Consider the following 13,352-nt stretch of genomic DNA (forward strand, 5'->3'; position numbering starts at 1 on the left):
TAAGTTGGGCGAATGTCTTCCACCTAAACTGCATCATTTATACGGGATGTATGCCCTCTATTTGCCAGCGTCATCACATTTTCCTAGAACAAATAGCAGCTTTCACCAGGCAGCCATGTTCCCTCTGGCACAACAAGAATGCAGGCTCACACAGGCAGAACTTACTTTGATAAAAAGTCCTGCTTGGATTGAGCAGCTCGAGGAGGTGTGTAGAAAAATTAAGAGCAGACAGATATAGCAGAGTTTCTACAAGAACCAGCAATGCTGCCTCTTCATTGGCTCTTAGACTGGAGGGCGTGTTAAGTAATCTGAGCTGAGGAGAACTAAGTATATGCAGTAGCCAAAAGCCAAAGTAAATTCCTGAGAGAGGGGGCCAAGTGGGTTAGAGGAGGAGAAGGAATCCTAAATGATTAAGTGGCTGCTGCAGCCTTATTATTAACATTTTAAAAACTGGAGAGGCACTTATTTAAAGATTTCCAAGAGGCTGTTTGCTGATTTTTTTTTACGTGTCCTTTAACCACTGCCACACAATATGACTGTTTTAGACTGATATTGGCTTGAGGCCAGATACCTTTTCACGTTTCAGTCTGATGCAAATTAAATCAACATTGCTTGAGAAAATCTATAGATCCATGTTTAATTACATAAAACTTCCCTTTCAGAGTGGAACTGAGCCTGATAATTCTACTTATTGTTTACTTGAAACAACCAATAATCCAAAAAGTCTTGTTTCGAGGGAAAAGAGAGAGGTTTTAGTCACCCCCGATAAAGCTCCACTGCTGCGTGTTATTAATCTCCTCCAAATGTAAAACAAATGCTGTGCTTATTTTTGCTTATAGTTGCCTTGCAAGGAAACTACAGGCAACTTCGGAAAAATACAAAGTGCTGCATATGTTTTACCATGGGTGATTTACATTATCAGGAAAGCATTTGGAGGTGATCAGTCGCCGGCTGAAGAGGAGATTTATCATGGGTGACTAATCTCCTCATATGCTTTTGCCCTAAGGAGAATGCAAGCATTTTCCATGCTTCTGGCTGGGGTTTGGCTACACTCTGCACTTTGCACTGGATGAAAAGAAGTAAAATTAGGAACATTGTTTACTCCAACTTTTTTTTAAAAAAAAGTTTAACTAAAAATTAACATTTTAATGATTAAAGTACAATTAAATAAAAATCAACTATAGGGCTAATTTAAGTCTGCAAGCTTTTCCCTGCAGTGACTTGACTTTTATTAAAGGCACATCTGTATTGTTGTGCTTGGCATCACTCAGTCCTTCCTGCCTTCTGTTCTGAATTGGTTGCTGCGCCTATTGACACAGGGAAACCATGGAGCGACTACCACCTCCTGACCAGGTTCCCACATTGCCCTGTATCAAATGTTGCAGCACAGTTGCATCTAAAGAATTGGGAAGATATGTCACTTGCATGCCAAACACAGAAAATTATGCCAGGCAGACTTTGAAAGTATTTGGTGCAACTACATCTGATTTGCAATGAAGTACTCATGTACTAGCTCCATTTTGACAATGTCGGACGCAGTGGAGTTCTGGGGGGGAAATGCTGCATTGTGGGGAAAAAACACGGCTGCTTTTCTTGACAACGTTCATCAGAAAAAAAATAACAACAGAGATTGGATAACAGTAAGCTGTCCAATGAAAACAGATTTCTTTAAAACTGTGCTCATTATAGTTGTGTATGCAAGCGTACCAGTTTACTTGAACTTATTATTTTATTTAATTAGTAACATAGTAATTTAGGAAGAAAAAGGCACATGTCCATGGAACGTAACCTTTTTGTCGAAATGAAACTGCTTCTTCACACTAACACATCTGCCATATACTTGGTCAGTTATGTGATCTGCGCCGTGTCATTAACAAGGCATAACTGCAGGCTGCTGTTGTAATAAGCAAAAATGATCAATATAAAAAACATTTTCTTAATAAACAAGTTAAAGATGCATGGCAACAATATTGCCAGTCATTGAGGATTTGTATGTCTTCCAAGAAGATCTTGGTCTCTGAACTTAGAACAAATTAATGCCGGCCAATGGAGTAAAATGATTATTGGATTTCACATCTGTTAGAGCTGCCGTTCATAAAAAAACAAGCATCTGGGGAAGTAATAACAGTAATGAAGGCTTCTGAAGCCATTTTTAGTAAATGTGAGAGATAAAATGAAGTCCTTGAGAAACGTGTGTATGGCTCATATTGCAGCCAAATCGTGCTGTGGTATTTTTATCTATAACCTTCATGACACATTTTTGAAATGAATTAAAAGGTAGGAGCTATAAATTCACATCTAAGAAGGTATATAGAAAATATCTTATTTGTTAAATGAAACGCTCAAGGCACCATAGTAATCTACTGGTTCTTAGGCTGTCGAGATTGATGAAGGCTTGTTTATATGTTGGACACTACAACAACAAAGTATGCGAAGACCAAAGGCCTACCTTAAAGGAGAAGGAAAGGTGCTCTTTAGTCGGGGGTGCCAAAAGTTAGGCACCCCCAATTGATTGTATATACTTACCATACACTATGGGCCATTGCTCCTATCAGCAGAAAACTGCACCGGTCCGGGCGTGCATGCCAGATTTCGATCGGGCAGGGGTAAAAATCCGCTCGGAACCTGGACCGCATCTGCTCATTGATGCGGCCCCACCATCAGACAGTCCTATATCTCCCACCTTAATGTGGGCATATCGGGGAGAGATTGACAACATCACCAAACGAACGGATCTCTCTGTGTATGGCCACCATAACTAATTAAATATGCCTTTCCTTCTCCTATAAGTAGAGGACAATCTGTATGGTCATGATAAACTGTACCTGATTGATGCAAAATATGTAAGAACTGTATAAAAATATGGGGGATATGCTTAACAGAGATATTAATTTCATAATATACCCACATTAGCAATTATCTTGATAACTGAAAATAATAAAGGTTTACTGTTCTTCCTATCATCGTTAGAGGCAAACCCCCTACTACAATACACTAAATTTTATCAAGAGCGCTAGGAGAAAATCAGCTGTTGGAGATTTGGGCGTTATTTACGAAAACTCAAATTTATCTTATCTTTTTTATTAAACCAAGCTCAACCAAACGTTGATTTTTTCAGGTTATCGCCCAAAAAACCCAAATTTTTCAGATTATTGGACAGGAACATCTGCCATTGACCTCTACATTACCTTGGTAGGTTTGAGATGACAGACAAATTTTTGGATTCGTACTTTTAGCTGTTTCAGGGTATAATAAATCTCGAAAAATTCAAGCTTTTTTGTCCACAAAAAAGTTTTTCTCCCAAAAACCTTGACCAGAAAAAAATCGAAGTTTAGTAAGCAAACCCCTAAATGTGTCCAAGATTACTAATGTATAAATATTTGTAGTCTTTGTCCAGAAAAAAAGCTGCAGCCAGAACAGCCCAAATACTATGTTTTGCCATTAGATGTAGCAGCTTCCATTTCCATCTGCAGGGACCAAATCTGAATGCAAGGCAAGTCAAGAGACCCTGGTCTCCACTGGGGGAAATCATTTTCCTATGATAGGTGCACTTAAGTGAATCATGAGATGCTTCGAGCAGACCATCATGTAATAAGGCAGTTTATTTTTATTGTTTTTATTAAAACATAAAGCCTATTAGGAGAGCAGAGCAAATGTCAAAATGAACATTGATACAAAGCAATGGATGTATTATGTAGCATTAATAGTGATGGGTGAATCTGTCTTGTTTCTCTTTGCTGAAAATTCGTTGAAATGCATTGAAGTCTATGGGCGATACTTTTTTGACAATTTTTTTTTTGACGCACAACAATTTTTTTTCACCCATTGGAGTCTATGGGCGTCATTTTCACAGTGAAACCTGGTGAAAAATTTTGTTCATCATTATAATTAACTTTCTGAAACATATCCATAAACTGATAATATTGCAAAGAAAGAAACAGAGAAAGTACCATCTGTTTGCCCTATGGAGATAGCTTGGCATATTCTAGATCAGTGATCCCCAACCAGTAGCTCGTGAGCCACATGTTGCTCTCCAACCCCTTGGATGTTGCTCCCAGTGGCCTCAAAGCAGGAGCTTATTTTTGAATTCCAGGCTTGGGGGCAAGCTTTGGTTGTATAAAAACCAGGTGCACTGCCACACAGAGCCTCAATGTAGGTTGACAAATCACATAGAGGCTAAAAATGGCCAATCATAGCACTTATTTGGCACCCCAACAACATTTTTCATGCTAGTGTTGCTCCCCAACTCCTTTTACTTCTGAATGTTGCTCACAGGTTCAAAAGGTTGGGGATCCCTGTTCTAGATGCACCTTCAGGTACTGGACGTGCAATGCCCTGGATCCCCACACGTTGGATCAGGGAATGCACATAACCTAAGCACCTAGCAGCTTTGTGATACCTACACTACAGGCCAGTCTTGTGTGAGGAGAGAACTACTCACTTGCTATCCCTCTTATTTAGAGCATAGGCTGCTCTTGATACCTAGTTCTATCTGCTTAACTTTCCAAGAAAGTGCTATTAAAGAGAATTACCCTATCCTGACTTCACCTCATTCACTGGGTCCCTGTTCCCAGACTTCACCAAGGACCTCACCTTTTTTTGGGGCCTCTCCCCAAAAAATCTTACTGGGGCCTAAGTCCCAGGCTCCCAAGCACCATCTACCCTGCTCCTCAGATGTAAGAGAAGGGAGCAGGGTGAAAACTAAAGGCAGGAAGAACCTTTCTAGGGCTCTGCCTTGCTTGTTGGGGGAGGGGCAAGGTGGCCAGCTGGGTCAGCTTGGTCCACCCTAGGGAAAGACCACCCCATACCAAACACTATATTAAAGTGTGGCAGCAAGTGGTCATTAGCCTATGGGCAAGTAATACACTTACTGTATGCTTAGAATCCAAACTAGATACACAAGCTTTTGCCCAGCGACTAGAGGAACCAAACCTGCAGTCCTATAGAACCATAAATTGTTCCAAGCTCACCTCTATAAATTGGCTTTGTAAATCAAATGTTAAAAGTGACATGAAGATACAGTTCTCCAAACAAAAAAAAATACCACTCCCAAATTAAATCTTACATGACTTATTTGGGGAAAAGACTTGCCAGAAGACAGGCGAGCAATTCTGAGAGATGGTCCCAAAAGAATGAAGAATGAAAGAGTGTAGGGTATCATTCATTTGCTAGGTGCAGATTATCACAGACCCTAGGAAGTGGTGTAGTGTTCAATTAGGAGAACCATATTCTCCAAATTTAAAAAAAATATTACAAGACTGGTTTTTCTGACTCTAAGTCAATGAGAGAATAAATATATATATATATATATATATATATATATATATAAAAATATATATATATATATATATATATATATTAAATGTTTCATGCCTCACAGCACTGACCTCTGAATCTTTAGAGCCATGCAACGGACTAATGATGTTATGAAAACAACTGGTGCTCTCAAACCTCCAAATGCCACTTTAATTAGCTGATAAACTTCACATCGTTTGTTTAAGGCACTGGCAAAGGATCAATATGTTGTTACAAAGTAAAATCAAAGGTAAAAATAAGATGTTTTCAAAGCAATTTCAGTGGGTTTTTGTGTTTTAACAGCTCTCCTTATATTGAGCCATAAAAATAACAGTGATAAATAACAGGTTCCTTCTGTAATGTTGGTCAAACCTGCGAGTCCCCAGTCATACATATCTTCCTACAATTAACAGTATAGTCACAAACACAAATAAAACCAAAATAAATAATTTTATGTCCTATTTTCTATATTGCGATTTCATTTTTTCCCCTTTCCACCCTTTTTACCTTTAATATGTTCACTTTAATTGTTCTTTCTACTATTATGTTTCTTTTTGGGGGGGGGGGTGTAGGGAAGGAATCAGCAGTAATTCTAATTGTCTGAACTGCCTTTGTTTTAGGGTAAAACTAAAAATCATGGCCTTTGACTGCAATAAATTGATATCATTTTCTGGTTTATTTGCCAAAATATCCAATAGATCTATAGGGCAGTGAGCAAATACTTGTGTTGGTCTCAGAATCATACAGGTTTGGTTTGGTACTTGATACCCTTCTGAGTAAAAGTCTGGCTTTTAAAATCCTGCTAAATGTCAAACCCCTTTAAAGGAAGGGGGGAGGTTTAGAATTTGAATAAAAAACATTATGAAGGTTTCATGCTAGGCTGCTTTCTAAGAAAATACTAATATGTCTAAGTACTTTGTCACAATATATTCTTTAATGAAGCACTCTTCACAGATGCAACATGCTAAAGATTTGTCATTTATTAGAAGCTAAGCTAAGATCTCTTCAAATAAATGACTCATCTTTAGAACATTCCAGTTGTGGAAAGTTGTTTATTGGAAAATATAAAGGCTCGTTTACAAGCCCAAGTGCAGCATTAAAGTGCTATTTGCGGCACAAATTGCCCTGTTTTTACGACTAATTCAGTGTTTTCCCTATAATTTTCAGTGCAATTGTGTTCGATTCAGGCTTGTGCAATTACACTGAAATGTTTTGTAGTTAGGATGTCATAATTTCTGTAAATGTTGGAAACAGTTACACTGATGATACGCATGGAGGGGTAAGATGACAACCATGATAAAACACTGATACCAAGCATTTGGAGGTATTTTAAAAGGAAACAATGGTATCAAATGCTGTGGAGAGGTCAAGGATGGATTTCAACCTTATAGCAATTTCAGTAGAGTGGCATGTGCAGAAATCTCACTGAAAGGGGTCAAGAAGATGGTTAGTATACTGGAAGTTTAGCAAATGATTAGAGAGATTCTAGGATTCTAGGAGTGAGATTAGCCTGTAGTTATCAAGGGAGGTTGGCTCAGACGAACGCTTTCTAAATATTTGTTTGTCAAGGCTTGAATGTTTGAAGGTGGATGGAAATACTGTATACTAATTGAGAAGGATGAGTTCAATATGTATGTTAGGGCAATAGTGTATAACAGATCTTATAGAAAGTGCGATGGTACAGCATTAAGGGAGCAAGTGGTGGCACCGGGGTTGAGGTGGAGGAGAGCAGCTTTAATACTTGAGCAGTGAATTTAACAGAGAAAAAGGGTGCTGTGGATTAGATTTTTGCACATGAATGAGTTAAGAGAAGTAGGGTTGTTTAGCCTGAATGAGAGCAGGGGTAAAGCAAGAGAGGAGAAGCTTGTAGTGGGTTAGTTGATCTATTATGAAGTTGGAAGATGCAAGGTATCCTCAGTGTAAACCGTGTATAACCAATAGTCCTAGAGCAGCTGGAACCAGACATCCCCAATGATTTGTATATCTTCTGGCATTCCGTTATTTGATCAAATCTGAACATTTTTGTTGCAAAATAGCTGGAAATCCTCATAGTATGTACTGTATTTGTACTTCACGCTCATAAATGTCACTGCTACTCAGTATCCTCCTGAATGTATTTTAATTGCTGCTATCCAAAACAAAGTATTTATGAAACAATTCCAAAAGTACTGGTTGGAGAAGAGGAATTTGTGAACAGTTATTTGCTACAAGCAGAGTAAATAATTTCACAGACAGATAATGATGCATATAATGTAGCCTTTGCATCAAATGATAACTGTACATTATCAATCTACAGAACAATGCTTCTAGACTTTTCAACTATGATATCTGTGTAAGAGTATTCTGTTCAGAACTCCTACTTTCTTGGCATATGGTTTTATGTCCCCCATTTCTTCTATTTACTACAGCTGATTTGTGCTCGGGGCTCCATGCAGAATCCATAATGTCACTGAACCTGCCCATTACTAGCGAGTCTGCCAGTGATGATGAGCAAGTTAAACAACCAGGTAAGTGCTTGGGGCTCATTATTATTTGTCGGATGGGATATTCTCCTTTATATTAAAAGAGTAGTGCACCTTAAAATGTATGCAGGCTATTAAAGCTGGTAAACAAAACACAAAAAAAGAAATATGCCTCAGTAAGGTCTGCTCATTACCCATCCCAGCCCACCATTGTATCCTTATATTCTGTCATTGTTTGGGGATCTAGAGGGATGGTGTCATGTTAGCTGTAAAACATGGACATGATACTGGTCAGGCATATTCCTTTTTGCAAAATGCTGTTATTTTCGGGCTATTTCAGACTACCAACTACAAATCTCAGTCTACATTTTTGGTAAGGGGTCCCGTTGGCCATAACAAATATTGGGTCCTGGGAAGGCACCACTAAATTATTATAAAACACGAAAGCCTGAGGTTAGGATTCTTTTGAATGATGTTTAAAACAGTGCAGCATGGAAAACGTTAGGTTTGCTTACCTTTTCTAAAATAGGATGAATTATACAATGTACATTTTTGTTCTCCTTTAATTAATGGAATATAAAAGTCTTACATAATCAGACCTGGGATACGACCAATAACTAACACGTTCCTTTTCCGTTTCATTGCAACTTGGGAAAATTTGGTCTCTTGTTAAAGGACAGTCTTGCGATTTCAAAATTCATTGCCCCTGGGTGTCATCAACAAAAAGTGATGGGAAGCCACACTGGGTACAGACTGTCATTGGAGACCTTGAACCGGAAAAACAGAGGAAACTTTTGGAAAGTCAGTCTTCACCAAGACACGAACAAGGTAAACAAGTGGGATGTAAAAAATACATAATTCAAGTTAGTTAGTTAACAATGTCAAATAATGTAGCGATTAATGCTGTCCTTATGTTTTATACCCAATTGTTTGCTGAAGAACCCTTTTTACATGGCAAGTGCCCTGGGATTTTGATCTTCTCAAAACATTTAAACAATATGGTGTAATGTTCCTTTGAAAGCTTAAAATGCCTTGAGAATCTTGATTGTGCCACTGGAAACAGTCCGTGACTGTCAGTAAAGTAGGAAGATGTGGAAGACAGGAGACCTCTTGGCATAGTAAACTAGACTAACCCTAATTACCATATTGATCATTTCAGGGTGTAAAGGGGATTAACAGGTAAATTAACTTAATGGTTAATGAATAATTAGTTTGGCCACTAGATGGAGAGAGTTAATAGGTGTCATTACAGTTCAGGGGCCTTTAGAGGGAGCTACTGAATAAAAGCAATTACATAACAGTTAAAGGACCAGTAACAACAAAAAATTAAAGTGTATTAAAGTAATGAAAATATCATGTACTGTTGCTCTGCACTGGTAAAACTGTTTGCTTTTACTATTGTTCATATAAACAAGCTTGTGTATGGTGGAAATTGAAAAAAGACTATATGGCACAGGTTAAATAGTGGATAACAGATAACACCATTAAGTTCTACAGAGCTTATCTGCTATCTGCTGTGTAACATGAGCCTTTTCTCCTTTGAATGGCTGCCCCCATTTCTACACAGCAGCTTATTTATATAAACAATAGTAGTGTGTCTAAAGCAAACACAGCAGTTTTACCAGTGCAAGGCAACACTGCATTATATTTTTATTACTTTAAAATACTTTAATTTTTTGATGTTACTGTTCCTTTAAGGGAAAGTCCCATGAGGGTGGAGACTGGTTATAAAATGGGGAGGTCCTTCAGGAAAAAGGTGGGATGCGTAATAAGAAGAATGGCATGCGGGAAGTCACTGGAGCAGTAGAGGCAGCCCACAAGTAGAGGTACTGAATTCAGCTAGTGAGAGGCTTAGTTTGTATAATCGCACACTATAGTAGTGTGAGGTGAGATAGGGTAGTTAGCGTGGACAGCTATAGTCCCAGGGTTGGAGTGGATAGGTAGGGAGTGAAAGGATGAGGGGTGTTCAGTTGCAAACTCCCAGCATCTTTTGTTCATAGTGTGAGCTGTGTTACGTACAGCTTGTGACGTGTGAGGTAATATAGATCCAAAATGGATTACAAGGTTTACAATTGGAACTTGCCTGAATTTTTATAGTGAAGCCATGGTAGCCACATCACAATGTAGCATTCCATTTTATCTGATGTGTGAGCAGAGCATTTTTCAAATCCATAAAACTTGCATTTTAGCAGCCATGGTTTAATGGTGGGGGTAGCTATAGATATCCAATAGCATGGGAACAGAGATGTGTCTCGTATAATCAATTGAAATGCCATACACTTTGTCTGTGGCTGAGATAAATTAGTGTTATTAAAAGGTTTAAAATAGACTTAAAACAGATCCAACAGTGGGACACTTTTAATTCCAAGAGAAAGACTTATCATGGTGTAAGGTGAATAACCCATTTAAGTCATGTATATCCCACTCTCTGAAGTCTACACCTTATCCCTTTAAAGGTCTGGAGGACAATTACATTGGCTATATATCTTGATTTTAATATAACTGTAGACAGAGATAGTGGAAGCTTGTTGCTTAGGTAGTTGTGGTGCTAAACTGAGTTCAACAGTGGTTAGTGACCCAGTTTAATATTTGTAGACCCTGTTGAGCAAGAGTTCAAGGAATGTTTCCCAAGCACATGGATATTTCATATAGGCATCTAAGCAATCCCCTGGTTTTCAATTTTATTTGTGATTCTGCTCTCTTTTCGCATTGTAGATGAAATACTATTCCTGAACACCAGTCGGTCCACTGAGTCCTGTGAAGTGACTTGGCTGCTCAGCCCTGTTCTGACTGGAAGTTCCGAGATGTGTCAACTTGAACTAGTTCTTTACTCACAGGAAGATGCAATTATGACAGCGATGGTGCACAATATCAAAGCAAATCTCAGCTTGCCACTCTCACTCAAGGAAATGACAGTCAACAAAAGGTAAAGATAAACTCATTTATATCATTATATCATTGGATTTGCCGCAGAATCTGGAAAACTAATTCTGGTGCATAGTGATAAGTAACCAAAAACAAAAGTATAGTTTTGGTGCATCTATAAAAAACTCTATTTGTTGACAAAATTGGCAGTTTTAAAAGAAAGTTTTCAAAAACGATATGTCTTCTTCATACCTGTCTCTTCTGTCTGTTGCTAATTTGAATTGTTTTTGACAGCATACCTAACTGCTTCTGGATAGCAAATGCATAGACCCAACTGCTTCTGGATTGCCCCTAATTAGCACTCAATTTTGGTGAATTGCACAGAGTTTGTGGTGCAACCATTTCTTTCTGCATTTGTGCGGAAATAGTATCACTTTCAGCAAGTCGGTTGCTTGCAATACACTGTGTATAATGTATTTTCTGCCATTAATTCCAGTGTTCCATTTGGCCCTGTAGTTTACAATAGTGTGCTGTTCATCAACGAAGGTTGCACTTGTACTCATTGCAAGATGCTAAGGTGCAATCGCCTTTGTGAATACTGTTTTATTATGATCTTTTTTTCTAGTCTCTTCATTTGCACTTTTGTCCATTAACAAACCTTGCCAACTGCAAAAAAAAAATTGAGGGGCTTGAACATAAATAGCTGTATCTAGAGTTCAAATTGTCTCTTTAGATTAGAGCATTGTTGCACAATACAATTTAACAATTTTGGGAGGCGTCACTTTGCTGGAAGTCTGGTAAACGCTGCATTTAAAAATGAATGAGCCCTGACAACTTTTTATAATTTATATTGTTTTGGTTTATTTCAACAACAATCAGATTAAAAAGTAGCAACAGTAGCCTGCCATAGTGACATCAGGAGTATATAATATGGTCTGTCTATAAAATCTGTTCCTTCTTGATTTAAGACTCATTTCTACCCAACAGTACCATCATAAAACATGACAGAATATATACAATCTAAACATAAACATCTTCTTTCCCTTCACTTTATACCTAATGAACTGCCACCCCAGACTTTTTGGATAATTTATTTAGTTCCCTTTAACTTTTCCTCTGTACTTGCTTTCAACTGGTCTGTCATTTGCACAGTTATACTTCACAGTGAGAGATACTATTATTATGCTATTCCAAGGTGAGATAGTGTGAGCTTATTTATACAGGCCTGACGGAAGATCAATAGCCAAAGCATTCTGGGATTTGTGTTTTTCTTTTATTCATGCCCACTTACAAAGTGTTCTTGCTGCAGTGATCTGTCTTGGCTTGTTATGCAAGACACAAAGCCTCTGATTCCATTAATAAAATTGAATTGGCTCAGAAGAGGCTGCTCAGATACTTCCACTGCAGTGCAGGCTCTGTGCTGCAGAAATCTTTGATCACCGTACAGTAGAAAACAGCACGTCCGGGAGCCTTGGGACCAAAATCTTCTCACTGACGTTGCAGTATGATGTCACTGCTTCCGCACACTGAATCACTGATTTGGAAACAAGTCAATCCCATTCATAAGATGACCTGTCAGAAGGGAAAGGAATCCCATTCATTGAAGGAAAAATAGTTATTGACACACTATGCCATTCACTGTAAGCACCTCTGCCACCGAGGAAACACTCGATCATATCCAGATCAAAGTCAATAAGCTGGCACTCTGTGTCAGAAATTAGTTAACGTTTTATATATTTTAAATGTTTGAATTTAAACTTGTAGGCCATCTAGTTAAAAAATGCAGTATTGGAAATAATACATATGTTTAAGGGGGTTATTTAAGTCCGAATGTCACAAACTCCAAAAATTCGAGGTTTTTTTTCCTATAAAACCTGATCATCTAATTTTTTTGTGATTTATTATACCCCGAGGATGTAAAAAGTCAGAATCCGAAAATCTAGCATCTCAGACCTGCCGAGGTTATATATAAGGCAGTGGGAGAAGTCCCGAAGATATCCTGATCTGGGCTGGGTTTCATGCAATAAACCGAAGATTTTGTAGTTTTCAGGCAAAAATCAAAAAAAAATCGGGAGTTTTCATGCGAAAAATCCCAAAAAAAATTGTACAATCGATTTTTCAGGATTTTTTATAGTTTCTTCCCACACAGGAAATTTTTGGGAAAATGTATTGATAAATAAGCGGAAATAACCCGTGCGTATTTGGTCGGAGTATATTTCAGAAAATAATGAAAAAATCCGGCTTTTAATAAATAACCCCCTTTATGTGATAATTGTGGGTTCAGATGCACAAAGGTTCTGTTTGATCAGTATGCAGATTTTCCTGTGTTCTACATAAATCATTTTCTCAGGCATTACAATACACCAGGGAATTGTACAGGTCTCCAGGTTGTGCAGGCCCAAAGCTAAATCTTTTATGGAACTTTATAGGAACTCTTGCAGCTCCTGCTCCTGTTGTTACATCCTTGTATTTTTTTAACAATGGCCAAAGGGTAATGGGTATTACATCCCATAGTGCACAACCTTATTTACATGCATGAGCACATATTAATTCACACTGGCCACATAAGACACATAAACTGGGATTATCATAAATGTCAGGCTCAGTAAAATGGAATTTGATTAATATATATGAATATTCATGCCAATATCAACGTACTGCTGTCCAGACATAAAGGCTAGAACACATGAGCACAATGCATAATGGGGTACTTATATATAAGAGGGCTTT

At 38.0% G+C, this 13,352-nt stretch overlaps 1 protein-coding gene across 1 annotated transcript in view; it reads left to right on the forward strand.

Moving 5' to 3' along the window:
• Window positions 1-13,352, forward strand: part of LOC108698980 (leukocyte tyrosine kinase receptor) — an 88,554-nt gene that overhangs the window by 25,795 nt on the left and 49,407 nt on the right. Inside the window, exons 2-4 of the mRNA XM_018230838.2 lie at window positions 7,704-7,802; window positions 8,433-8,585; window positions 10,473-10,683. Coding sequence (XP_018086327.2) covers window positions 7,704-7,802; window positions 8,433-8,585; window positions 10,473-10,683 — 463 coding nt within the window. The remainder of the gene's footprint in view (window positions 1-7,703; window positions 7,803-8,432; window positions 8,586-10,472; window positions 10,684-13,352) is intronic.

The sequence above is a fragment of the Xenopus laevis genome, chromosome 8L (assembly GCF_017654675.1).
Source record: "Xenopus laevis strain J_2021 chromosome 8L, Xenopus_laevis_v10.1, whole genome shotgun sequence".
NCBI classification, from domain to species: Eukaryota; Metazoa; Chordata; class Amphibia; order Anura; family Pipidae; genus Xenopus; species Xenopus laevis.